This window comes from Vulpes lagopus, chromosome 17, assembly GCF_018345385.1.
Source record: "Vulpes lagopus strain Blue_001 chromosome 17, ASM1834538v1, whole genome shotgun sequence".
Classification (NCBI taxonomy): domain Eukaryota; kingdom Metazoa; phylum Chordata; class Mammalia; order Carnivora; family Canidae; genus Vulpes; species Vulpes lagopus.
In genome coordinates this window covers 35,966,481-35,994,474 of record NC_054840.1, presented here as the reverse complement: position 1 = coordinate 35,994,474, position 27,994 = coordinate 35,966,481, and the positions used below count along the sequence as shown (strand labels likewise).

The 27,994-nt window shown below is 46.8% G+C and overlaps 1 protein-coding gene across 1 annotated transcript; it reads left to right on the top strand.

Moving 5' to 3' along the window:
• Nucleotides 1-17: 17 nt before the first annotated feature.
• NSUN2 (NOP2/Sun RNA methyltransferase 2) lies at nucleotides 18-27,809 on the top strand. Its single transcript, XM_041731611.1, has 19 exons — nucleotides 18-376; nucleotides 472-629; nucleotides 1,417-1,521; nucleotides 6,219-6,324; nucleotides 8,621-8,692; nucleotides 9,486-9,570; nucleotides 11,115-11,307; nucleotides 13,361-13,435; nucleotides 14,723-14,853; nucleotides 17,366-17,439; nucleotides 18,039-18,169; nucleotides 18,546-18,642; nucleotides 21,140-21,324; nucleotides 21,528-21,620; nucleotides 22,374-22,509; nucleotides 22,845-22,925; nucleotides 23,182-23,320; nucleotides 24,659-24,698; nucleotides 26,843-27,809. The coding sequence occupies exons 1-19, from the start codon at nucleotides 275-277 to the stop codon at nucleotides 27,180-27,182; spliced, it is 2,343 nt and encodes a 780-aa protein (XP_041587545.1). The 5' UTR covers nucleotides 18-274; the 3' UTR covers nucleotides 27,183-27,809.
• The last annotated feature ends 185 nt before the right edge of the window (nucleotides 27,810-27,994 follow it).

The following is a 27,994-nucleotide window of genomic DNA, read 5'->3' as shown; positions in this document are numbered from 1 at the left end:
CCGCGGGCTGTCCGCGGAGCTGCCGGAGTCCGCGCGGGCGCCCTCGGGGCTGCTCTCCGGGGGCCCCCGTCCCTCTCGGGCGCCGCCCGCGCTGCCCCTGGCTCGCTGCTCCCCGAGAGCACGGGCCGCGGCGCCTTGGGCGTCTTCCCCGCGGCGCACGCGGGCCCCGGAACGGCGCAGGCGCGGAGCCGGGGTCCTCGCGCCAGCCCGGAAGTCCGCTGGGCCGGCCGTGGCGGGGAGCTGGGTGCGGGCGGCGTGCGCGGCCGCGTGGGCCATGGGGCGGCGGGCGCGGGGCCGGCGGCTCCAGCAGCAGCAGCAGCAGCGGCCGCAGCGCGCGGAGGACGGCGCCGAGGGCGGCGGCAAGCGCCCGGAGGGGGTAGGAGCCGGGGCGCGCGCGGGCGGGCGGGGGCCCCGTGGGTGAGCCGGCCCGCGGCCCCGCTGGCCTGGGTGGACCCGCGTCTCGTTCCGCAGGCCTGGGAAGGCGGCTATCCCGAGATCGTCAAGGAGAACAAGCTGTTCGAGCACTACTACCAGGAGCTCAAGATCGTGCCCGAGGGCGAGTGGGAGCAGTTCATGGGAGCGCTCAGGGAGCCCCTCCCGGCCACTTTGCGAATCACTGGCTACAAAAGGTAGGGGGGTCGTGCCCAGGCCCGCTGCTGTCGACCGCCGTCGGTTCGGGGCCGGGGCGCTCCCGCACCCGCCCTGCGCCCGACCACTGCTCCCGGCGCTGTGGATTCCAGGGTCTGGCGGCGGTGAGGGCGGGGCGCGGGGTCACGCAGTAAGCCGCGGTGTGCGGGGCGGGAGGCCGCAGCAGGGAGCGTGCCACCTGGGAAAGGATGGTCCCTGGGCATGGGAGAGCCGAGGGTGCCCCTCCCCGGGGACACCTGAGGATTGATGTCGTCACACAGTTTGTGCGAGAGCCCAGTTCTCTGTCCCTTCAGATCTTTGTGGTACCATCTTTCCCAGGTGAGTTGCAAGTAAAGGTGAGCGGTGGGAATATTTGGGAGGGAAGGAAGGCGGTACTCCCTTAACGGCGAAACAGTGACGGTCGTTTAAACTTGGAAGGGGGGATCCCTGGGTGGCGCAGCGGTTTGGCGCCTGCCTTTGGCCCAGGGCGTGATCCTGGAGATCCGGGATCGAATCCCACGTCAGGCTCCCGGTGCATGGAGCCTGCTTCTCCCTCTGCCTGTGTCTCTGCCTCTCTCTCTCTCTCACTGTGTTCCTATCATAAATAAATAAAAATTAAAAAAAAAAAAAAACTTGGAAGGGGTAGAGGAAGAAAACAGGGATGAGGGAGGCACCTTTCAGTGCACACGGGGGTTTGTTTTAAGACACTCGTCACCTTGGGTTCACAAAGGATAACTTGTATCGTGTTAGCCATCCAGATTGGATCAAAACTTACTTATTTTTTAATAGCCATGCAAAGGAGATTCTTCACTGCCTGAAGAACAAGTATTTCAAGGAATTGGAGGACCTGGAGGTGGATGGTCAGAAAGTTGAAGTTCCACAGCCCCTGAGTTGGTAGGTCAGACAAGCCTTCATCCTGTGGGAGGATTTTAATCTTTGTCAAAGGACAACCTGTTTTCTTGGCAACGTGTTTGCTGCTACTGAGAGATAATCTGAATCGACTTTACGGACATCCATGCATTCTTTTACTCAGTGCTTTTCCCCTGTATTTTACATCAGTGTGCAGCTTTTCATGCATGATTTGTGGCTCCCTAAGGGTTAGTTGGTTCTGTTAGTTTTTCTAAGTCCATCAGCCTGTTGCCTTCTATGATGGTACCACTTGTGTCCATTTCCATTTAAACCCTTTGTTTCTTCTCGTCCAAACTCTTGCCCTGTGGCTCTCCTATGTTCAGCAAAAGGAGGGCTCAACCTCACAAAGGTGGCCACAGACAGGTTCCAGCTGATTCTCTATTGCCCCCCCCCCCTTTTTTTTAAAGGTTTTATTTATTTCTGAGAGTAAGAGAGCACGTGTGTGCACAAGGAGTGGAGTGGGAAGAAGAGGGACAGGGAAAGAATCAGCGCTGAGCAGGAAGCCCGAACCGGGTCGATCCCACAACTCTGAGATCATGACCTGAGCCAGAACCAAGACGCAGACACTGAAGCAACAGAGACACCTAGGCGCCCCTGACCCTATTTCCAGTATCCTCGGCACTTGAGCAGACTCTTGCCTTCCATGCTAACCCTCTACCCTCTCTCTACTTGTCCTTTGGGTTCTTTGCTTTTCGTGGCTCAGCTCAAGTTTCATTCCAGTCAATGCAGTTCCAGCTTCTAAAACACCGGGAGTCCTCACACACAAACTATAGTGGCAACAAGCCCTGGGTCAATTTAGGAATCTTAAAGTCTTTAAAGTAGTTTCTATTCCACATTTCAGATGATCAACTTTGAGGCATTGAGAGTTCTCACAGACAAGGGTTTTAAATGATCCCTGTAAAAAGGTGAATTTAACCAGCACTTCTGACAACTTCTGAGGTTTTGCTCATCCAAGTGTATGAGGTCCCAAAGCAAGATCAGGTTTTTACCAAACGAGGGTTATAGATATGCTTTTCTTCCTTCCGTTGGTCATTTGGATTTTCCGTGGCCATATCCCTGATGTGCTTGGCATAGACATTTTGAGTAAATGCTGGAGGGCCAAAAGCTAAAATCAGTATTCAGCTGAGCTCAAAAGCAAATGTCACCCTTGTAAAGCAACATTTCAGGGATACAAGAATAAACCTACAATTTTAAGTCAAAAACATGTCATCATTTTTTTTTAAGTCAAACATTCTGGTCAGATTTTAACAGCTTGCAGCTTCTGATACAGGAAAATGACTCTGGTGATCACTGCATGCCCACTGTCCTGACGTCGTCAGGAAAGGAAAATGCTTTTCTAGCTGCTGTAGGCAGGACGTTGCTGAGCGAGCTAACCTGCACATTACCAAGCGTCTTCCTCTCTCCCAGTAGCCAGGTTCTATACTTACCTCCTCTCTAGTGCCTTGGTTTGGAGATTTAACCGATGGTACTGGTGTTTGAAGCAGAGGCCACCTGACACTTTGAAAAGAAGTGGGTTTTAGGTTGCCTTTGTGCACATTTCTAATAGTCTTGTGTGTGTTGGCTGCTACATATAATTACTGAAAGCCTTTGGTCCTTAAACATGCATAGAAACGTAGCTTTTCAGATGAGGAAGTCTTGTGGGCAGTAGGAGGAGCTGAAAAGCATGCATCCTATAGGCTTAAAGAGGTGCCTCTGGGTGGGTCATTGTGCAGGTTCCAACAGATCCATGACAATTAGGCTTGCCATTTTTCTCCCTCTCTGCAAACTGCAGTTAAACTCTAGCCTTGCAACATTTAATAGATGGTTTCCATCTTGATTATTGAACAGTAGCAGTGGGTCCAGGAATAGGCAATTCTTCAACACCTGAGAAACATCCCAGGGGTTGTCTGGTTGAAGAACAAATGGGAATCACTCTCTGATAACCACCAGGAATCACTCTCTGATAACCGTTGGTGATGCTTTTCATGTTTTGTTGGCTATAATCTGAGCACACAGCTGAAGGGTGTGAACAACATACTGTGTTATTTGTGTTCCTGATACCCAGCTTTTCCGTTACCCGGGACCATTGCATGACAAATTTTATTGTACAAACATTCAGTCAGATTTGCTTGTCTGTGTGAGCTGCCCATGAGTCTCTTGGCAAGCAAGAGAGAAGAAACTTACCAAGATTTCTGGTGATTTTCTGTAAATAAATCGAATGATATTCTCTACATTTTGGTATATAGCGGAATTAAATTTAGGAAAGTGTCTTTGAAAACCATGTTTTCTAGAAGGAATATTAAGTGCAGGACTCATAGCTTTGGCAGATTTTGTTTGTTCGTTTTTGTGGACTCAGACCTGTAAGGTATTATACCAGAGCGTTCTTATAAAAGTGTTATTTTGATGATCAGTTGAGAATAACTTGATTGTTATTCTGTTTATGTTCTTTTTATGTATGGGTTGAAAGAAGACTTATAATGAATATTGTATATTTTTACAGATAATTTTTTCTCTGTAAGAATTTTTGAGGTATAAAGATGACACTGGTTTTTTTTTTAACTCATCCTGGGAAGACGTGCTAAGTTTCCAAGTAGGACTTTAAAGACTCAGGAGCTAAATTTGAATTATACACCTAGAAATTCAAATTTAATTCTTTAAGGTATCTTATTTGATGTTAAAAGCTACAAAGATGTTTGTTGTTCCAAAACCATGGTTCCTAAAGCTGTACGGGATGTATACTTTTTCATTTTAATCATTAGTTTTTGTATTTAATTATTTGAAGGTTAAGTATTTTTTTTTGAAAGATTAATAGCTTTCACAATTTACATGCAGTGGAATTTTCATCTTAATAAATTTACATTTTTTTAACGGAAATTTAATCTAAAAAGTACATGAGGAAATATTTGTGCAGGTTGTATTTAGACTGCTTATCTTTATTTGAAAATGAAAATTCAGCTATTAATGATTAATAACTGAATTGAACAAATTCATGGTTGAATGCATGTGGCATTCAGATGAGTGAATAAATGATGTTTTGGTGATCTGGTAAGGTGGTAACTTGCATAATTCACGGTCATTAATCTCATACAGTTCAGGGTTACAAGAAATTACATGAAAGTCATTGATCACATACAGTTCAAGGTTGCAAGAAATTTCATAGAAGTAGGTGTTTGTCTCCCCAGTCTTGCAAAGTTTGCACTGAAATAGCAGATTTTCCACAAGATTACAGGAAAAGGTAAATCTGAGTGTATTCCTACAATTTTATCCCTGAGGAGGCCAAAGGGAATATTTGAAAACTAAACTTTTTAATTGCTTGGTAAGTGTGATTTTGTTTTGGTTTTAGATTTTTGAAGCAAGTTAAATATTGTAGAAGGAACCAGGCATAGGGAATAGAGCAAAGTGCTGGGATAGCTGGAGGGCGGTCAGGAACAGGTTTAGGCAGTTTCATCTCTATTATTTGGTAGAAAATACTTCCCAGATTTCTCTCTTAATATCATTGATGGTCAAGTAGTGTCTTAAAATCTCAAGGCCTGAGTTTGTTTCTTTCAAATAGTTACTCTGTTTCAAAGCAGTCAAATGTATTGTTTTGCAACTGTTCTGATTGGATTTTCAAGGCTGTGGCCTTAGCTACAATTTGACACTTGGAAATACTGTGATCCTGCATTGTTAAGTTGAGCTGGTTATTCACCCGAGACTGAGTAGTAAGTATTAAAACTGCAGTGAGACTTACCACTGAGTTGGAAGTAGTGCTTAGCTTGGTGCCAGGTTGGGTGAGCATGGCTCTGGCATAGCAGTGTGCTGACTGGAGCAGTTGGAGCTCAGGGATCATGTGTGAGCCAGGTTTCCTAATCAGTGGTGTCATCATTACAGAAAGTTTAAGTACAGAAATGGCAGGAGATGCTTCTTCATTCTTAGGTCCATATAAATAATGATATAGGAGTACAAGTCAGTGTGGCAGTGATCCTAGGGTTTTTTTTTTTTTTTTTTTTTTTTTTTTTTTGATGTGTAAAATGTTTCAGTACGTCATTGGGCTATTTTGTTTTAGATGTAGTGAAAAATATTGTAAAAAAGATTGCAATTAAATGTCAAACGTTCTGGTTGTTCTTCAGCTGTAATTTTGATTGTGATCTGCAGTTTTTAAATTTCTTAGGTCTTTTTTTTTTTTAAGATTTATTTTTTTGAGACACACACACACGCACAATGTGGGGAGAGGGGCAGGGGGAGAGAGAATCTCAAGTAGACTCCTCGCTGAGCACAGAGCCCAACATGGGGCTTGATCCCAGGACCCTGAGATCATAACCCGAGCTGAAATCAAGAGTCGGCTGCTTAACTGACTTCTTTTCTGATGGCCTCTGTACCATCATTAGCATACATGGTGAAGACCAGAGGAGTCTCCGCTTTCTCATCTGTTCTTGAACATCATCATTGCAATTTCGTAGTAATAATCATACTAAATCTCTTTGAGCTGCCTGGCTCTTGTGTTTTTGCCCGGGCCATGATGCAGTTAGAACCATGATGCTTATGTCCCAGTGACGTCATGCGGTGCTGGCCGTCTGTACATAAGAGGATCGTGCATGTGGGGAAGTAGAACAGAAGTGAGTGTCTCATTGACACTCATTGGTATACGATCTGTAAAAGCCAGAAATTGTCAAGAGTACTTTTATGTATATAATCCATTGATGCTTTACCTTCTTTTTGGTCAGGTATCCTGAAGAACTTGCCTGGCACACAAATTTGAGTCGAAAAATCTTGAGAAAGTCTCCACAACTGGAGAAGTTTCACCAGTTTCTGGTTAGCGAAACCGAGTCTGTGAGTAGATTTTTTAGACTTGTTAGTTCTCCTAAAGCTCTCATTTAAACACATGGTGGTTAATTTAAGCTATTTAGTATTATGGTTTTATTTTGTCCATAAGTGTCACCGGAAGCGATTTGGTAGATAGGGTGTATAGAAAAGTGTTTGTCACTCTTATTTCTGATGACTCCTACAGCTGTGCTCTTCTTTGGTGCATCCATTATGGGCTTTGGGGAGGATCTCAGACACTTGTGCCCTTGATGTCTTGTTTCCTTGCTCCTCCTAGGTTTGGTGGCTGCAGTGCTAGTAGGGTGTCGTTCAGGAGATGGCCACTTGATCTGCTCTCTTCTCATCATTTCTGTTCTTCCCTCGCTCCTATCTCTGCTTCACCTTTGTTGCGAAAAACCCATGAAGCCTGAATTTAACAACTTTGGTTTTCCATGGCACCGCATCCTCCCGGCTGTCTCTTTGCCATCCCAAATTCCTTGGTTTGGCTCAGGCACTGAACTTGCTACTTTAGGCTCAAACCTTCCCCTTAAAGTAGTGGTTCCCTCCTCCCTGTGATTAAGTGGACACCCGTGCATTTCTTGGTCTTCTTTTTGGTCTTCTGGAATTGTCACTTGTATATTCAAAATCCGAGATCTTTTTCTGTTCCTGAGTCTCCTTTTACCAGTCGTGGAAAGCTTTGTGTTTGCCCAAGTGATGCTTATTTTATTTCTTTTCATTCTGAGTTTCCAGGGGTGCTCTCAGGATCCCCGTGCTTCCCCCACAGCTCCCCTGGAGGCCCTCTGCCCCAACCCCATCTGACCTCTGCTGCACCCACAGCTCTCTCCTACCAGGGCCGCAGTGGAGCTCTTGCCACTTTGGTGACTTGGTAAACAGGGCTTCTGCTGGCCAGGCTTTCCATCCCTCCCAACCCAGCCCACTCCACTCCCGGCCTGGAAGGAAAAACCCAGCTAGGTGCTGCTGCATTCCTGATTCTGTCCCTGGGTCAGTATAAGAGGGGATTTTCTGGCTCCAATTCCCGTCCAAATGGAAGGTCAGGTGAGAGGGGCAAAGTAAGGGCAACTCAGGTTTGCTCTGGACGAGCAGACGGTTTGTGGGTAGCCTCTGCAGAACTGGGGTCAGGTGGAGGGAAGGGCGGGGAGGGTTGGGTTGCTAGCGTGGGCCACAGGGAGCCAGTGCAGGGTTTTGATGGAACGTCGGCAGGGTGAGATGCCCTCTGAGGGCTGCAGAGCCCCTTCAGTACTTTTGTATGAAGCGAGTGAGTGACTGCCAGCTTGTTTAGCCAGGTGCTCTGTCCTCGTACCACTCGGATGCTTTGATTGAAAACTTGGGGTGGAGGATCATGAGTAACCTGCTTGGAATGCATGTGCCTAGTGAGTTGATGGAAGTGCACAGACTCCTTGTGGGCCAGACAGCCCTGAGGTTCAACTCCGCAGGTTCGTCTGGGAGTCTGTGTTCAGGTTTGGACAGCTGCGCGAGGGTGAGGTGCGCGGCGGCTGTCTGGCTGGCCGTTCAGGCTCAGGGGAGCCATGCTGTCATGGGGCCGAAGTCTCCTGGCAGCCGACGTCCTGCTGCTTTTTAACTGATCATGATTTCGGAGGCATTCAGTCTGGGGGCTTGAACCAGAGGAGTGAGTGAGGCCAGTGCTGGCTCCATTCACATGTGTGAGCAGTCATACGTGTCCACAGGGGCCCCCGGCCTGCTGGCAGGGACATAGGGGGGGCTGCTGGCCAAGTGAGAGTTGGGGGAGACAGAGCGGTGCTTGGGATTCTCACCCCTGTGCAGGGCAGTTCTTGTGAGTAGAAAGCAGACAGTGGCTTTTCCTGCAACAGACGAGGACTGAGAGAGAGCTTACTGTTCAAGCGGAGAGGGAGAGCCTTGCTGGCAGCGGCTTTCTGTTCTGTGCCTGTGGGGATTTGCTTCCTGCTGCCGAGGGGGTGTCACTGGCAGCGTCCACCTCCGAGACTGCTCATCCACCTTTCATTCTTTCTCAAGAGGGCAAGTTGGGACTGCGGAAGCTTACACTCCCCTTTCTTTTGTAAAGTTCAGTATTATTAAACATGCATTTCTAGTGTTCTAGCAGTAAGTTTTGCTGTTAATGGTCATTCTTCCTTAGCCTTTAGATAGCAGCCGTTAACTCACTAGTGTAAAAACCGGTCCCATTTACATACCGTTCTGTGTGATAGTATTAACTGATGGCATGTGTGATGATTATGTGGTCTTTTTCTGTTGCATATGAAGTAATGCCTAGTATTGAAATTTTCTGCCTTTTTAAATATTCCTTTTTTTTTAAATTTTATCTTCTAAGGGAAATATCAGTCGTCAAGAAGCCGTTAGCATGATTCCACCACTGTTACTCAATGCTCACCCTCACCATAAGGTATTGTGTATTAAAAAGAAAGTGGCTTTGTTTGCTGACACCTTTTTCTTAATATAATTCTTGTTTTTTGCCCTTTTTTTCTTTCTTTTTTTTTTTTGATAGAGAATGCTATGTATTTTATTTTAGGTTCGTTCGTTTATTTATTTATGTATGTATGTATGTATGTATGTCTTAAATTTTACAACCCATAATTATTTTATTCTTTAAAGTTCACTCACTAAATGTGTTTAGTACACAGATGTACTGCAGTGGTCTTGCCACTCAGTCAGATTGAAAATCATGATGAATGCATCCTGAGAACTTGTTACATGCCAAGCATTGCTTTGTGCTCTTCTCCTGAATTCATTCATTGTGTTATCCACATGTCCCTGTGAGGGTAGATGCTGTCACTCACTGTCTCATTTTTCCAGATGGGGAAAAGGAGGCAAAGAAAAATTGGAACCATCAGCTTAGCATTCCAGGGCCAGCCAGTGGCTGGGCTGAGATTTGAGTCCTCATGTTTTTCTGTCCCTTAGCAGGCTGCTTACAGGGCTGCCTGCAGTGAGTGTCCTTGCCCGTCCATCCCCTGAGCGTATGGCTCCCATTGGACTCCAGTGCCATTCTGTTCCTCTGCAGAGTATCTTCCTCCTGAGATCCCTGGCAGCTAAATAGATAACGTTGAGGATTCATTCCATAAAGCAATGTATTTAAGTCTTAGAAATCAAAATACTAGAATGACTCCTATAGTTGTTTTAAATTAAGTGTAGAATGTTTGATTTCTCAAAAACATCAAACATTTCTTGCTTTTTAATAGATCTTAGATATGTGTGCAGCACCTGGATCAAAGACCACACAGTTAATTGAAATGTTACATGCCGACATGAATGTGCCTTTCCCAGGTAGGCATTGGACTGCCCTGTGGAGGGTCAGAATGCCACTTTGTGGAGTGTAGATGAGGGAGAGAGGGTAACCTTACCTGTAGGTTGGGTCTCAGAGCCTTCTGTGACAAGCAGATTGGTCTCTGAGAGTAGGACTGGATATTTCACATACCACTGTGACTAGTTCCCAAACCCACGGGTTTGTACCTGAAGGTGGGGGTGGGGGTGGGGGAGGGTGGCTTCACTTTAGAATTAAGTGTGTGTTCTGTGAAAGCAAGTAGTGTTTCTTGCTTTTTTCTTGCTGTTTAGCCATAAGTAGGTAAGTTTCTGTTTGAATCTTGAGTGGTAACATTGTCATAGTGGGTTTTTATGTTGGTTTGTTTTCTGATTCCTCACTGCCCATGTGAGAGGCAGTAGAGTGTAATTATGAACTGCTGTCAGGCTTATCAGCTTCAAATCCCAGCACGGTAGGTGACGGTATTGGATGTCTGTGTGAAATGGGCGTCAGCCCTGGACTTGGGGGTGTTCTGAGCTGATAAAGTGCTCAGACCATGGCAGCGATCACGGTGTCACTAGTGCTCCTTCGAAGAATCCTGTCTGTGGTGTTACTCTTTCAGCATTTTATCTGCTTCTCTCTCCTCCTTCCTTGTTAAGCCACCTGCCCTCTTACTGTATGAGTTCAGCTTTGTTTGTTCAAAGTGTTCTTTCCTGTGACATAACTATTAAAAAGGCTTCTTTATTCTTTTCTGTTTTTAATTATTTTCTACAAATTAGTAGTAAAGAGCCTCTTTCTATTATCAATGTTTTACACTTCCTATTTTTAGAACAATCTTGATTCTATAGTGTTATGAGGCACATGTGCCTTTTTGCTAATGATGGAACCAGAAATGAGAAAAGGTGGCACCCGGGTCTCAGCCAGGGGTTCAGACCAGACTGCCAGGCAACCTTCAGGAACCCAGGCCCCACCCCAGAAACCGGATTCGCAGGGTTTAGAATAGGAGACCCAGCACACACGTGCAGTATTTTAAACACTTGTAAGTGGATTCTATTGTTTTCTACGCCTTTTTTCCTCCCCTGTTGCCATTTTTTAAAAAAGATTTTTTAAAAAATGTATTCATTTGAGACAAAGCATGAGCAGGAGAATGAGGTAGAAGGAGAGGGAGAAGCAGACTCCCCCCTGAGCCAGGAGCCCAATGTGGGGCTTGATCCCAGGACCTTGAGATCATGACCTGAGCCAAAGGGAGATGCTTAACCACCTGAGCCACCCAGGTGCCCCCCTCATTCTCTATTTTGTTATTAAAAATAATAGAAAAGATGTTTTTGGCTTGTTACAAAATGAATAATTCAATGATTGGAAAAAATCTTGCCATTTTGTTTTTTGTGATCATAAAAATCTATGCTGAGCCACCTTTTTGGACTACTTAGCTTCTTCTGGCAAATCTTATGCTTGGGTCTTGAGTTTGGTGGATTGCTGCTTCTCACCTGCCAACTAGGAGCTTATATATTTCAGGAAATTATTCTACTTATGCTACATTTCACCTGACGCTATAACCTTATGTTCTCAGAGGGGTTTGTCATCGCAAATGATGTGGACAACAAGCGTTGCTATCTGCTCGTTCATCAGGCCAAAAGGCTGAGCAGCCCCTGCATCATGGTGGTCAACCACGATGCATCCAGCATACCTAGACTCCAAATAGATGTGAATGGGAGGAAAGAGATTCTCTTCTATGATCGCATCTTATGTGACGTCCCTTGCAGGTATTTATGCTATTAAGAGGCCAGAGAACCTAAAATCCACCAAGGAAGTCAAATCAAATATAGGCTAGAAGGACCTTGCACATGAACACACCCAGATACGTACACGTCCTTCTGGCAGCTGGTATCAAGACAGAGACCTTGTGACCCTAAGTTAGCAGACAGACGCCAGAGAGTCAGTGCCACCCAGTGCAGTAGAGCGAGGGTATGGAACGAAGAGGCACAAGCTGGGCCGGCTTTGTAGTCTTCACAAAGGTAAAGAAAATCCCTGCGAGGTTAATAGCATTGTAAGCTCTGCTGTGGTTGGTCTCAGGAGCTGATCATGAGGATTGATCTGTTCATCCAGAGCGAGCCCACTCCCAACTTCACTCATCACGGAGTGATATGTGATCCTATTTGGTTTTCCTGACAAGTCTTCTATTATTCAGCGCAGTGCAGTGTAGGAGTTCAGACCTCTGAGAGACTCGTGCCTGTATTTATTGTTTTTGTACATACATTTCTTCAAATTTTATGTATTGTTAGATTTTTAGAGTTACCCATAAAAGAATTTTATGGCATAACTGAATAACTGAGTTTTTCCAAAAAGAAAAGGATAAAACTGCAGACCTCTCCTCTCTTAAGTTCTCAGAGGCAGCAACGTAGGCCATGGTCACCTTGTGAGCACATGAATTTGTCGATGCTGGAGCACGGAAACCATCACAAAACTCTATTGGCTCGGAATGTGATGGTTACATAAAATGGCCGCTAACATGCTCCACCTTGTTTAAACCATAGCAGATTGCCTGCCTGTGGCAGGATGCGTTATGAGAGCTGTAAGTCAGAAGAATGAATCGGATTTCACTTTAAAATTCCTGCAAGAAGGCCCTGTGAAATACTGAAAATGGGTCATGAGCCACAGTTATGTGATTTTTCCTTTGGATCAGATGTTTTCCCATTCCTGTGTTCTTTTGATCCAAAAGCCAGAACTCACTTCTCGTGTCATCCTGGAGAATGCAGGGACCTTCTGAGCACCGAGTTGTAAGCTGAGGAAATCCTAAACATTGTGGTAGAATTTCAAGCCACTGCTGTCCTGGCAAGGGATGTCATTTGAAAACCATTATATCTCTTAGAACATTTTTATCCTGCAAGCCCCTTCCCCTCAAGACAGATAAATAGACCACCAAGGGAGACTAAACACCGAGAAAGCCAGATCCAGAAATCACCCAGGAAAAAGTGGGTAGATAAAGTTAGGTGTGGAAGAAAGATGAATCGATCAAGTCTGTATTACAACATTTACATGAAAACAATTTGTATTAAAGGTAGAAAACCAAAAGTGTTTGATGCATAGAAAAGTCTTGATGAAATTAAATGGCTTAATTGAATTTGCTGTGGAAAATCCCTTATGAGTGTGTTTGTCATTATTCATATAAATCTGATTAAAATGTGATTGTTGATTAACCAGGTTGTTATGTAAGAGAATCCAAGTGTCTTGATGGTTGTGTGTCCTGGGTCTGAAAATTAGTTTCGCTAGTATTTCTCTCAAATGAAAGCAAACTGATACTTCCTTAAGTCTTGAATGAGAATATCTGTTCAAATCCGTTTTTTCTTACCTAATTGAAACCTAAAGTATAATTTAAAAAATTTAGTGTCATTAATGTTTCTAAAGCAGAAATAGAAAGTTGACTGTGGTTTGTGAGAATTTAGATGGGGGTTCTTTTTTTTTTTTTTTTTTTTAAGATTTTATTTATAAGAGATGCAGAGAGACCTCAGCAGAGGGAGAAGCAGGCTCCATGTGGGGAGCCTGATGTGGGACTGAATCCCAGGACCCCGGGATCACGACCTGAGCGAAAGGTGGACGCTCAACCACCGAGCCACCCAGGCGTCCCTTTAGATGGGGTTCTTTTTTTTTTTTTTTTTTTTTTTTTTTATTTTATTTTTTTTAGATGGGGTTCTAATTGGCATTTATAATAATAAAAAAATACCCATTTTGTAATTTAGCTTGGATATTACGTATTTGTTAAACTGTGGTCGGTCTCCCTGAACAGAGTTTTAAGTTCTTAAATATCTTCCTTTCTAGCGGAGATGGCACTATGAGAAAAAACATCGATGTCTGGAAGAAGTGGACAACCTTGAATAGCTTGCAGCTGCATGGGTGAGTTTGGTTACACCTGGCAGGCAGTCCCACCACAGCAGGGCAGGGTTACCCTGAGTGTGGTGACAGTGTCCGGAGTGTGAGTTGACTGACCATAAGCACCAGTAAATGGTCGCCTTTGAGAGAGTTTGCATATGAATCAGAGGTAGTAGTTTTCAGAACTTTTTCAAGAGTGGGTAAACTGAAGACTGTATGCATTTCAGGTACACATTTATTAAAAATGTCTTAATGACAATTTCCTATAACATTTCAAGACCTCTGTTTTCCATGAAATGACCACTTAACCTTTTACTGTCCTACTCAGCTTTCTTCTCTCTCCTCTGTTTTTCTGTGTTATTTTGCTTAACATTTTGATGTTAATCAAAACTGATTAATCAGTAAAGATACTGATTGTCTTTAAAGACAATTTGGAAAATTCTTTTTTTTTTTTTTTAAGATTTTATTTATGAGAGATGCAGAGAGAGAGAGAGAGGCAGAGACACAGGCAGAGGAAGAAGCAGGCTCTATGCAGGGAGCCTGACGTGTGACTTGATCCTGGGTCTCCAGGATCACACCCTGGGCTGAAGGCAGCGCTAAACCACTGAGCCACCAGGGCTGCCCCAATTTGGAAAATTCTTAAAAGTAGAAGGAAAAGGAGGTCTCATAACTCAAAGATAACTTCTGTGATGTTTAGTATACTGTAGCATTTTTCTGTGCATATGGATGTTAACGTGCCAGTCTCTGTATGCTCTACAGAGCTGTGTATTCTTTTCTTCATTTAATGTTAGAATTACACACTTCCAATTGTAGAACTGTGGGTGGTCTATAGTGTACTAATGAATATTCACCATAAATAACTCCAGCAGATTTTGTTTCTCTGTTAAATACGTTTTAGCTTTTATTGTGTGTGTGTGAAATAGATGTTAGGATTAGAATGTACTAAGGCACATAAGCTGTTCATACAAAAGTCAGATATTTGTGCAGGGATGGAGGGTTCTTACTGGTGGGACTCACATAATATACCGATTTGAGTCATCAGTCAGCTTTGTGCTCTGGTCGTTGGCATGTTGGGAAGAGTAAACAGATTGTTTATGTAGATAGACACTGTTTTGGTTAACACAGAACACTTTATGTGGGTTTGTGCTAACTTCGTGTGGAGCTTTAAAGAGTTCTTTTTATGGGAATAGTGTATTTTGTATTCGATATCTGTCATAAAAACGTGATGAATATGTGATGCGAGGAGTGCCTGTGCGGTGTGTGCTGCATGGGTAGGTTTGGTCTCAGGGTGACCTAGCGTCTGCCTCTCAGCTTACAGCTGCGGATCGCAACGCGGGGCGCCGAGCAGCTGGTGGAGGGCGGCAGGATGGTGTATTCTACTTGTTCACTAAACCCCATCGAAGATGAAGCAGTTATAGCATCTTTGCTGGAAAAGAGTGAAGGTAAGCATGTGGGGTGCATTAAGTATGTGATTCTCAAAGACCTTGTTTATTGCTATAGCGTATATTCACGCAGACCTCTTCCCGGGCCTTTGCTTGTGTGATAAGCCTATAAACCCTGAAGTGAGATACCCTGACTTAAAAACATGCCTTTATAACAAATTTATCACACTTAAGGAATTATGAGGATTGCCTGTTTTGTGTCTCTTAAGTTTGAAAGATTAGGTCAGTCCTCATAATGGTGTTTTGCAAAATCTTAGCTGTGGTAAAACACTTGAAGTTGACCATTGTAACTGTTCCTAACTGCATCTTGGTCGTGTTAAGAACACTCACACGGTTGTGTAGCCAATCTGCAGAGCTCCTCGTCTTGCAAAACTGCGACTACGGGCCTCTTACCCAACTCCGCGTTTCCCGACCCCATGGTCCTCTTCTGTGAGTGTGATCACTCTAGGTATCTCGTGGGTCGAATCAGGTAGGATTGTCTTTTTGTGACTGGCTGATGTCACTGCACACCATCCTCAGGGTTCATTAGTGTCGTAGCCCATTTGGGGTTTTCATTCTTTCTGCCGGAAAGGCTAAGGACGTCCCCCTGTGTGCATACTGCATTCTGTCCAGGGCCCCTGGGCTTGTTCACCACTTCAGCTGTTGTGGAAAGTGCTGCTCTGATGTGGCTGTGCAGTTAGCTCCTCGACACCCTGCTCTCCAGTTTCTAGGCTGTGGATCTTGTCGATCTTGCTGGATGATAGAATTCTGTGGTTCGTTTTTGAGGTTGGACCACACTGTTTTTCACAGCAGACATTCCTGGCAGCAGTGCCTAAGGGTTCTGACTTCTCCACATCCTGGCTGGCTCAGCTCTTGTTCCTTTCTGCTTTTCGATAGTAGCCATCCGAATGGGAGTGAGGTCTCAGTACACTCTTATATATGAGAAACTGGGCAGGCAGATGACATGAAATGTTTTTGAACAACAATTTCCATAATGGTTTGATGTAAAATACTTCTTCTGTAAGTTCTTACTGGTACTTTACCTTTTCCCCTCATATTTGTCTTAAAGCTAATAAAGAGGGATTTTAAACTGTGATTCCCAGAATAGATTTTCCAAATTGCCTCCACATGTGTGTATGAAGGAAGTTGGATCATAAATACTGAGACAGGTATCCACAGCTGCCTCAGCTTCCAGTTCTCTCAGTGGCAGTGGCTGACTGGCCTGTGCTGTGTAGTCTACCCTGTAGTTCTCCCCTTCGGAGTCCTTGAGATCCGAATTCAGTATGTTGTGTTTATTTTGTTTGGCTGTGAATTCTGAATGACGTTCTTTGCAGGGACATAGTCTCCATGGCAGGTAGTAGTGATGTGATTGTGGGTGTCCCTCTGCTGGGACAGGTGGCCTTCCATTCTCAGTTTTGTGGGGCAGCCATCTCTTTGCCTGTGGTGGTTTCAGACTGCAGGGTAGACTCCATCTCCTTGGTCTGTCAGAGGCACCGCGTGTAGGTGGGGCTGCATGGAAGAGTTGTCCTTCGCTGAGCCTTGCACTTGACAGTGACTGAGGATTTGGGAGGGGTGCGGCCCACCCTGAGGGAGCTGAGACTTGGCTGTAGACAGGGCGGCTGACAGGCAATGGGTCTGCACACACTAGACCAGCGTCGGCATCTCCTGACCCGCATGCTGGTCGGGAGTCACTGCTGAGCCCTGCCTGGCCAGGGCTTGGAAGACAGAGCCAGGTTCTGCCCACCTGCACTGTTATCCCTGTTTGCTTTTAAAAATAAGAATGTTCAGGTAGACTAGTAGGAATCAGGACAGTGCTTTAGTCAGAGGTTTCTTACGATAACACCTTTTGCTTTGTTTTATGCTTTGTTTTATAATCGTCTACGTGTTTCATAGCTTCCATGGAGCTTTGTTGGCTTTCCCTCTTCTTAGAGGCTGTCCAGTCTGTGTCCGTGATCTGTGGCCACAAGGGGTTTCCGTGATGGCCCCATCTTACAGCTTCTTACGATGTTGTTACTGTAGACAGGATGTTATTAAAGCTGGACCGTTACCCTGTTGGGCTTAGTTAGGAGACTAACTCAGGCCTGAAACAGAATGATTTAAAATTTTCACAGTTCACTTTAAATGTTACTTTTAGGTTCTGGGGTGTTTGCTTACAGGCATGAAGACCCATGTTGTCTGTCTGATGTGTGTGTCTAGAAGTCTGGCGCTGGTCGAATGCTCGGAGTTCTAGCCTTGGGGCACATTTCCGTGGGGGGCATAAGGCGGTGTTTTAAGTCACGTGCTGCACTGTCACTCGCTCTAAGTAACTTACAGTGAGTTTATGAGCACAGCTGTTCTCCCAGCCAGGCTTAGGCCATTTCTGTCCTCCCCTCCCTGCCGCCCCTGCCCCAGAAACCACTCCCGTCCTTTCTCTCTGTATGGACTTGCCCTTCCGGGCTTGCCATGTAAATAAAACCACATGCTGTGTGATCCTTTGCATCTGCTTTCATTCACTGGGCACAACATGGGGGGATTTTGTTGTTGTTGTACGTAGGTGCTTTGGAACTTGCTGATGTGTCTTCTGAGTTGCCAGGGCTGAAGTGGATGCCCGGAATCACCCATTGGAAGGTAATCTTGCTATGAGGACTCTGACTCATAAGAGCAGATACATCTTGTCAGGCTGGTCTGAATCATGCATTTTAAAGTGTATATATTGGAGTAACTTTAGTAAATACTACTTTTGGTTGTACTGTGAGTTTTGGGTGAGAGGTAATTTCAGAATAATACTGAATGACAAATGGTATGATTATACAGATATTTTTCTCTGGCAACAGAAACGTTTCCCTACCTTTATTCTCTAATTAGAAATCAGCTTTGTGTATTCTCATCCCCATAAGTCTAGCTCTGTTGCGTTTTTATTACTGGCTGGGATTCAAGCTTCGTTTCCAGTATAAGCAATTCACTTCTCAGTTTTAAACCAGAAACAATCTGAGGCTTGTTAAAAAACAAAAACAAAAACAAATCTGCATGGAAAATACTTTTACAAAATGATTATTCTATCTAATGGAATACAAGAGCATCTACCTCATTTTTCTCTTCCCACATAGTCTCAGCTTTGAAGAGCAATGAGAGTTGCCATTTATCATGTTTGAGAACATTTATGTTAGCACTCTGATTTTTTTATTAGATAGTGCGGTGATTTGGAGTTCTGCTGTCTCCTTTTGCAGGTAATGACGAAAGATGGACAGTGGTTTGCAGAATGGGAAGATGTTCCTCACAGCAGACACACCCAGATCCGACCCACCATGTTCCCACCAAAGGACCCAGAAAAGTTACAGGCGATGCACCTTGAACGTTGGTGAGTTTGTGGGGCTTGCAGAGGTTTGGGAAGGTGGGGAGTTTGGGCCCTGTGGCGTTCCTGCAAGGCCTGGGCCATACTTTAGATATGTGAATTTGCCAGCAAGAAAGAAGTTCTTGTTTTCTGTTAGCTGCTGGCATTAAGCATTTGTAAGCACTGCAAGTGGTGAGGACCTAAATGCTTGTACTTAGGATGCTACCTTAAATGTCTACACAGCTGACGCTGGCTGTCTGCCAGTAAGGGTTGTGTGAACACTGACCAGAAGACGTGACTTTTTTTGTCACATATCATCTTTGCAGTTTTTTTTTCCTGAAAAGAATATATTTTGAATCAGGTAAAAAGTATGCGTTGTGGTTTGTTTTTGTTTTTGTTGCAGTCTTAGGATATTACCACATCATCAGAATACTGGAGGGTTTTTTGTGGCAGTATTAGTGAAAAAGTCTTCAATGCCATGGAATAAACGTCCACCAAAGGTAAGTATCTTCTGAAATAATGTGGCTTATCATGTGAGCTTTCTGTGCATTCTGGGCAGATGTTGACAGTGGTCAGTGGAGCATTTTTTGTACGTGGAAAGCTGCAGAGCATAAGCGTGTGTGTGGCAGGGGCAGGGATTCATTTAAATTTTGAGTTTTCCAAAAAGCAGCAATGTCTTAAAAGGATAGATCTATGGAAAAGGCAGGATTGGGGGATTATGTTCTTTTTGCCTCTTAAATCCAGTTGTTAAATAAACATTGAGAAGACATAATGACTCTTAAGCGGCTCAGGGTCATAGTCCCAAGCTGGCTGCTGTGCTCTGTTCCCTGGGGATTGGTTCAGTTGAGCCCATTGCAGATTGACAGGACTCTGCCAGCCTCAAGCCAGCCTGTCTCCCCGCCAGCTGTGGGGGGCAGTGATAGAGACTGTCCAGGCCAGGCTGGTAAGGAGACGAGAAGGCCTGAGCTGTCCTAAGGAATCAGTTGCCTCCTGCATTGTTGTTGGAGGCCCTGAAACAGGTTTAGTAAGAGGGCAGCCTTTTGAGTCTTGCCCTGTAATGTCTGCTGTCCTCTTTATCAACATGACATTTATTTCACTAGTTCATATCTCAGCCTTCTATAATGTCGGAACATGGCTGAAATCACACTCTGAAGGTCAGTGTTTCACCTGAATGCTTACAAAGGAGGACAAATAATGCTTAGACTTTGGAGGGGCAGAAAGGAAAAGTTCCTGGGATATGCCTACTGCATGTTAATGTTTGAGTGGCCAGCCTCACATCAGGGCTTCCGACAGGTGCCGTGCTGCTTGCATGAGGCTAGAGAGTGTTTCATTCCTGATGTTCTCGAATCTCCTGGGTCCCAGACTCCAGAGTCAGGAGCTCTGAGCAGTGCTGTCCTAGACAGGGAGCACCAGCTACATGTGTAACTTCCATGGTCTAGCAGTCCCTTTAAAAAGTGCACACAAGGGTGCCTGGGGGGGCTCAGTTGGTTAAGCATTGGCTTCAGCTCAGGTCATGATCTTGGGGTCCTGGGATTGAGTCCTGCATCAGGCCAATCCTACCCAGGGAGGAGTCGCCTTCTCCCTCTCCTCCCACTGCTCATGTTTGCTCACTTGTGTTAGTGCAAATAAATAAATAAAAGCTTTAAATAACAAAAAAAGAAGTACAAATAAAAAAATAAAATTAATTTTAATGATGTTCTATTGAGTTAAGTGTACTTATAATTTTATTTTGTTGTAATCACATAAGAAGCTATTAACAAGTTGTTATTTGTGCTTTCATACTGAGGTTTTAGAATCATGTGAATTCAGTCTGAGATTCCTCTTCCTTGTGCTAGTCTCTGTGGACACAGTGAGAAAACACACACGGCTCTGGGTAGAGCGTGTTGTGCCCTCACTGCTCACTGTAGCGGCCTCCGGCCTTGTGGACGTTTCTGTCCTGGGACCATGTCCAGAGACAAGTGTCAGGCTTTCCCTTGAGTCCTGCCGCTCCATGCAGTGTGGGACTGTGTAGGACGGCGGGGCATCACTTGCTCCTATAGTGAGCCTCCTCCCCTCTTCTTTTATTATCCTGGGTCCTTATTCCTTCCACTGAGGGGTGGTGGGAAAGGGGCACTTGAGATGCCTGGGAAGGACAAGGAGGCATTTCCAGGAGCTGGAGGGGGGTGGGCAGGGCCTTTGGGTGGCTGTTTTCTTTCTCTTTTCGTTTTTTACTTTTGAATGAAATGTATTTTCTGGGAGGCAGTGTTGCCTAGCACGGATTGCTTTAGAGTCCCGCCAGCTCGTCTACTTCAGAGCTCCTTGAGGAGCGTGTTTCACTTTCCTGTGTTCGGGTGTCCTAATTTGTAAGCTTACTTCATAGGGACTGGAAATCACCACTGTCACCAATGCTGCAACTTGTTAGGATACACTTTAAATAATTGTTTATAAATATTTTGTATAAAATGCACATTAAGCAGTCAGCCATTTGGCTCGTTCTCAAAGCCAGGTTGATATGGGTTGCCCCAGCTCCGCAGTTCCTTTGTTATGCCGCAGTTGTTTCGATGTCCCTGGAGGCACACCGTATCCCAGGCCTGAGGGCCTGTATCCAGGTGCCCCAGGACGGGCTGCAGTTACTTACACTCGTGTCCTGACCCTCCCTGCTGTTCCAGGGATGGTCTTTGGCCCGTTTATAGCTGTCAGCCTGCCTGACACAGAGCAGGTGCACAGTAGCATTTGTGAATGAGGATGAGCTGACTGTGTTGTTGGCCTTTACTGGGAAATTACGTGTACGTGCTCTTTACGGGATTAAGATAGAATCCTTTTTAACTTCAGAAGAAAAGGCACCCATGACTTCTGCTTATAACGGCAAATGAATTAAGATACTTCCCAACAACTCCGCCTTCTGTATATGAAACACTAGAGAAGTAGGATGGTTTTTGTGTCGTGAGCGCTGGTTTTCTTGGGGTGGGGTAAAGTGGGTCGTGCTTGGAGAGAAAACGCGCTCATCTCCCGGTCCAGCTGCAAGCGGAGTCGGCAGAGCCCAGAGAGCCTGTGCGGGCCAGCCCTGTGCACCCCACAGGAGGAACGGCTGCAGACCCCACTGAGCCAGGAAGTAAAGCCGTCAGTGGGATGGAGGACACCGACACGGCAGGAAGGCCTGAGAATGTAGACGACAGCGGAAGTAAGAGAGACGGAGTGTGTGGGTAAGAGAAGGGGTTCTGTCTGCACCTCTGAGTCCTCGCGTTCACCCGCAGGGGCTGCCGGGGCCGTCCCCGCTGCAGGGGGTGTCGCTGTTTGTGGACGGGGGTCGGGTGCGTGCAGAGGACTGGCGGGAGGGGAGAGCTGCTGTGGGCGGGTAGCCCAAAGACTGATGACTGAGTGCTGCTTGTCTTGAGTCCCTCCTCAGGCCGCCTCCATCTAAGAAAATGAAGTTGTTTGGATTTAAAGAAGATCCATTTGTGTTTATTCCTGAAGATGACCCGTTATTTCCACCTATCCAGTAAGGACTAATTCAGCCTTATAATTCTTGATACACATGTGCTATTGGTCACATTTGGCCACATATTTTTATTTAGTTCCCTATGGCATGTTTTTTCTCTTGTAACTGCTTGGAAGAGCCAGTGACACTTTAGAGAGCGTGTTCACCAAGCGCTTTGGTGTTCGGTGAGCAGCCAGAGTGGGGGTGGGGTCCCGGGGTGGGGTCGGGGGCTGTGCTGTGGCCCCGAATGTCAGGTACCCAGCGGAGCTTCCAGATCAGTGGCTGGAGCCGCCCTGCCCAGATCCTGTGGGAAGTGGAGACCTGGTCTGGGTGGGAGGTACCCTAACTAGAACTCCGTGAAACAGAGGAGAGGTGCTTAGGATTATGGGCTCCAATGCAGCTCTTCCTACTTAGTTAATCTCAGTTCACATTGACCACAATGGGCACCTGGCTGCCTTGTGGATGATGAATCCCCCACAGAGGTTTGTAAGATTCCGTTAGAACCTTTGTCACTTGGCTTAGGTGTCTTCAGGTCATTGGAGTTGCAGGTGAGAGCAAGAAGTTGTACTTATCAGTGAAGGTCCCAGATCTAGTTGTACTGCAAGAAAAACTGGCTCAGGGTTTTGGGCAAACTCTGTTGAGTGTGGGTGGTGGGTGAGCAGGGCCCCCTGAGCCACAGATGAGACACCAAACTCTGTTGGGGGAGGGGCCCATGCCTGAGGCCACTTTGTCATGCTTGAACCAGACTTGTAAGCAGTTTGGTCTTATCTGTAGGAAGTTTTATGCGTTGGATCCTTCATTCCCAAAGATGAATTTGTTAACTAGAACTACAGAAGGGAAGAAAAGGCAGCTGTACATGGTGTCTAAGGAGCTGAGGAACGTGCTGGTAAACAACAGCGAGCGGATGAAGGTGCGCACAGTGCAGCCCAGGCTGCTGGGGTGGGGGTCTGGCCTAGCTCGTGCATGGGCTGGCTCTGGTGTTGGCTCTGCGTGCACACAGCAGGCAGATGGGGTGGCGGGGCCGGGTTCTCTTGGTTTATGTTGTGGTGATGATTGTTGGACATCAGCCACATGAAACCAGTGCCATCAGAGCATCAGTGAGGCCGCCAGCACCCCTACTTTAAGTCAGACAACTTCTAAAGTGTCTCCGGTTCTTCCCTTCAGCACCTGCTTACAGCTCTGCCTCCTGTGGTAGAAGGGGATTATTTTAGTTTTTTGGCCTTCATTTACGTGTTCCACTTGTAGGTTATAAACACTGGGATAAAAGTGTGGTGTCGGAATAACAGCGGTGAAGAGTTCGATTGTGCTTTTCGTCTGGCACAGGAGGTAATTGGCAACATGGAGTTGGTAGCCCCAGCCTCGAGTTTACATGCAGCAGCCAGTGGTGGTAACCCCACAGGTACAGTTGCTGCGAGACTGGGCTGGTACCTACCAGCCTCCGGACTCTGAGCGGGAGTGTGTCTGCTTTCACACCCCTGCAGGGGTGCCCCCCTTTGCGGGCCTGCCGGGAGGGGAGGGTTGGAAGGGCCCCAGGGGCAGCGGGCCTTGTTCACACTCATCATGGTGGCTTCTCTTCCCTCAGGGAATATACACGCTGTATCCATTTATCAATTCAAGAATTATCACTGTGTCGATGGAAGATGTTAAAATTCTGTTAACCCAGGAAAATCCGTTTTTTAGAAAACTTAGCAGTGAGACATACAGCCAAGCCAAGGACTTGGGTAAGCAGTTGGACTCGCATAGAGGCCTGGCTTGTCCTCATAAAGACAAGACGGAGCTGTTCAAGCTCGTTAGAGCTTTTTTTTCTACTACTGTCAGCTTCCAGAGGGCTTTGTGGAGACAGCGTCCAATCTCAGCATACCTGGGGCTAGAGGCCCCCCTCAGGTTGTCCTGCTCCAGCAGGCCATGGTGAGGGCCCTTGCAGCACCATCCGACAGGTGTGGGGCCCTGGCTGTCCCTCGAGCCTGAGCCCCGAGCGCCCGCCACCAGGGAAGGAGGGCATATCCTGGTGCTCCAGCTTGTCCTCATCCATCACGAGGGCAGGACGCTAACCAGCATGGGCTGTTTGGCATTTCAGCAGGTGGGTTGCAGCAGGATGCAGGCGTTGCCAGCTTCTCCCATGGCTTGACCAGTCCACCAAAATAGATCCTTGGTCACATCGTTGTTTTGGTATTTTATGAACTTCCACTTCAGGGTGTTCTGGTGGTATTTTCACCTTAAAAAAAAAAAAAATCACCAAGGATTCTAATTTTGATTTTCTTTTTGTTCTTTGTTATTTTTTAAATGAGATTATATTCAGTTATTTGACACAGAGAGAGGGAGATGTAGGCTCCCCACTAAGCAGGGAGCCTGATGTGGGGCTCGATCCCCCAGGACCCCAGGGTCATGACCCAGATTGAAGGCAGACGCTTAACTGATGGGCCCCCCCAGACACCCGTCGTCTTGGTTATTTATTATAACTTTGCCCACAGCTTCTGGCTCAGTTTGCACAGAAATTGAGCAAATCAAGTTACTGCGGTTATGTATTTTATGTTTGCAACTGAAGGATATAAATCATTTGCTGGGTGGAATCTGTCTCCTGGTGTCCCGAGCAGGAACCGCATTTAAAGTGGAGATTATTTTAAAGGATAAAGGGACTGTTTGTACTTGTTTTCTTCTTCTCCTTAATCCCACATTTAGATGATCATGGTGTACTTTTTGATAATTTTTATGTGTGTTCTGTGCTGTTTCTGGAAGTTGGAGCAATTATTTGCCTAATCTTGAATGTGAGCATTAACCAGTAGTTAATCCTTGTCTCCCTGCTGCTGAGAGAGACTGTCTGAGTAGTTTCAGCTAAATCCCTGAGTGGTCTGACTCCGTCGTCTGCCAGATTGTCTGGACGGTCCCACTTGGTGCTCGGCTTGCTGGTGGTTCTGTGTTTCTAGAAAGAAAGTCCTCTTTTCCCCACTGGGATCCTTGAGACTGAGAGTGCAGATTATTTGCTGCTCTCTCTGCAACCTGGACACAAACGGTGTGGACAACTGGCAGGCTTCGCCAACACATGTCTGTTTCTCTTCCAGCCAAGGGGAGCATCGTCCTTAAGTACGAGCCGGACCCTACGTAAGTGTGGGTGCTCCTGCCGGTGGGGGCACTGTGGGTGGTTGTGGGAGCCTTCTATGAGCATTCTCCTAAAGGCAACGGAGAAGTGCTAGGACAAATGTTACTGTGTATTACCGTGAAAGTACTTTATTACAGGAGCATTCAGCTCAGACCAAACAAATTTTCATTTAGCGAATAAAATGTCTAGTACTATCTCTCTGTGCCTGAGAAATCTGGTTCTGATTTCCATCCTGAACAGAAGGAATGTAAAGGGGAAATAGTCAAGATAGGTGGGGTCTTTCCATCTCTGCCGAGGGTTCAGCCCGGGTCTGTGGGTTCCCTGTTAGGCACCGGGCAGTGTAATCTAGGGCAGGTGTGGGGGTGCGCCACTGCCTGACCACTGTCCTGTGGTGTTCACAAGGATCACGCAGCCCTTAGGAGTCTGTTGAGAGTTAGCCCCGATGGTCCGTGCTGCCCAGAAGCAGGGTGAAGAGCTCAGGTGGCGTGGGCTCCCACAGGGCTGCGTCTGGAGGTAGGGCAGATGGGGTGAGCTATGGGTGGCAAAGGCGCAGGAGTGCTCGGGGATGGCTTCTGGGCTTGAGCTGTGCAGGTGTCATCCAGTCAAGGGGAAGGACGGGAGAACAGACAAGCTGAATTTGGAAATGCTGGGATAGGCCGCAGGAGACCTGGGCAGGCTGCCGTGCAGAAGTTTTAGGAGTTGAAAGGCAGTTCCAGGTGTGGTTCTTTGGGCCGATGTTGATGCATCGCCATGGGCTTAATGCTTGGAGCTCCGAAGGGCAGTGTAGAAGGGAACCAGGACTTGCAGGCTCTCCTGGCAGAATTGGGGGGGTCCAGGTCCATGAGATGGGAGCAGCAAGGGAGGGGGCAGGAGTAGGAGAGACAGGTGGTGTCCCGCGTGAGAGCCGCGCTGTAAAGATATAGACCGTGCTTGCCAGGTGTCTGTGGTGCACAACAGTGAACAGGGCATCGAGCGCAAGTGGCCGGGTTGGAGAAGGTGTAAGTCAAGGAGGCTTCAGCCCACTTCTCTACTCGTGGAGGAAAACCCAAGAAAAGGAAAACGGGCTCTGGGTGTGCCAGGAACAAGGGGCAGTTTCAGAACCGTTAAGACCGGGATCCAGAAACGGGTTTGAGAGGTATGGAACCATGTGCTCTTCCACAAACTGATGCACAAACTGACGCCGGCACCTGGTGCAAAGGTGGCTGCGGAGCCCTTAGGTAGAGACTGAAGGTGGGAGTCGGGACTCTTATCTTTTCCCCTTAGCGAGTTTTCTCCGCGTGCTGTCCAGGCTTTCCCCAGGGAAGGTGGAAGGGTGCTGAGGACTTTCCCTCTCCTTGTCATGGCTTATTTCTCTCCCTGGTTTAGCCCCTTCTCTTTCCTGGTGTGTGCGTTTTGAAGTATAATCGGAACCCTCCTACACATCACAGAGTGTGGGATGTAGGGTTCATTGAACAGGGCTCTTGGAGCCAAAACGATAGACCAGTGGCAGACCTGGAAGGAAACAATGATTTGCAAGGCCCTTGGTAAGGGGCACATGAGTCACATGGTAACTGCCGGCTGTCTCAGCCAAGAAAGGGGGCTTGCTGCCGCCTGGCAAGCAGGTGGGCACGTCTGTGGCAGGATGGAGCAGGCTCATGGAGGTGGGGGTGCTTTGGGCCCTGAGAACACTGCACGCTGGAAACGGGAGGCATGGGGTCCTGGGGCCTGTCCTGTGATGTGTGATGTGGCGGGGGGTTAACTGAGAAGAGATGGGGTCACCCAGCCGGCAGGAGGGAAAGCACTGAGTGGCAACAGTGTGGGCGGCTGGCTCCCCGTCCGGCTCTGCAGACGTGAGGCCTCACAGGTTGGTCTCCTGTGGAGATGGAAGTATTTGGAAATTCTGATGTTGAAAGTGTGTGTGAATTCTGGATTTGGGGGTTATTCCTTTAGAGCTTTGAGAAGGAAAAACTGGCCAACATGAACATGTTGAGAGTGTTTAGGACCTGAAACGGGCTGATCTTCCTTTGAGAAAACCCTCCGCAGGATCGCAGGCTAGAACGGCTCCCAGGGCTCGGGGAATATTGTTTTTGGAAAGGTTGCCTGTTAATACCTGCTTTGGTGTGTCAGGAGGATGCTTGATACTCACGCTTGGCCACTTCATTTGTAGGAAACCAGACACCCTCCAGTGCCCCATCGTGTTGTGTGGATGGCGGGGAAAGGCCTCCATTCGGACTTTTGTGCCCAAGAACGAACGGCTTCATTATCTCAGGATGATGGGGCTGGAGGTGTTGGCAGAAAAGAAGAAGGAGGGGACTTCTCTGGCACAGGAGAGTACGGGCAGCTCTGGGCCGCCAGAGGACGAGGTGAGTGCTGAACCTGGAGCAGACCCAGCAGCCAATGTGGACGTCAGCACAGATGCCACCGTGGACACCCCCTCGGACGCCCCTTTGGACGCCAGCACGGGTTCCTCAGGCTCTGCCCCGACGGAGACCTCCCTGCCCCGGTGAGGCCATCCTGCGCCGACAAGGATGCCCTGGCAGCACCTATGCACACAGGCTGCAGGGGCCTCCACCTCGGTGTCCAAAGCCAGACCCAGAACTTCTCATCTGTGTGAAGTACAGATTTTTGAAGACTGGAGAGGATAGAATGACCTCAGTACTGCTTTTATATATATTTTTTAGCTTGTTAGAAGTTGCTCATTTTCCTGTTTCTTTGGCAAAGCTGGGTCCCTTGTGCCTGTGGCTGGTGATAGACCGTCACTGTTACAGTCTTATTCCTGTCAAGACACACAGCTGCCCTGGCAGGAAGTTTCAGGTCCCTTTTATTATGGCTATGTTGGTTTTATGGTCCCGTGTTTCTTTTAATTATTATTTATAGAAAGAATCTATAACTCATGGGTCTCGTAGACTGCGAGGACTATGGAGTTGCACATTCACAGTGCTCGGTACTGTGGTCTCAGATGACTTCTGTGCCTTTGTAACAAAAGGTGAAATAAACTTTTTCTCAGAGTAAGAGCTGTCTTATGATACTAATTGTGGGGGTTTTATGTGCTTTTGCTGATGGAGTGCTTTGCAATTCTGGTTTTTAAATGAGGTTGGGGTCCCTGGAACGGATAAATAAATTATTAATGACAATGTGTAGGACTTGTTTTACTCTTCGTGAGGCAGAAGGAACAAACGTAGTTTTGGGTAAAGGGACATGTTGGAGTTCCAGCATTCTCAGCTAGTAAAAAGAATCTTTCACGCGGAGGGTGGTCAGGTAGTGGTTTGGGGGCCACAGGACCTAAAGCAGCGGTGCGTGTGGTCAGCGGCCAGGCCCT

Coding starts and splice junctions, on each gene's coding strand:
- NSUN2 (XM_041731611.1), top strand. CDS start 275: ATGGGGCGGCGGGCGCGGGGCCGGCGGCTCCAGCAGCAGCAGCAGCAG. Junction 377..471: donor GCGGCAAGCGCCCGGAGGGG/GTAGGAGCCGGG, acceptor CTCGTTCCGCAG/GCCTGGGAAGGCGGCTATCC. Junction 8,693..9,485: donor ATGCTCACCCTCACCATAAG/GTATTGTGTATT, acceptor GCTTTTTAATAG/ATCTTAGATATGTGTGCAGC.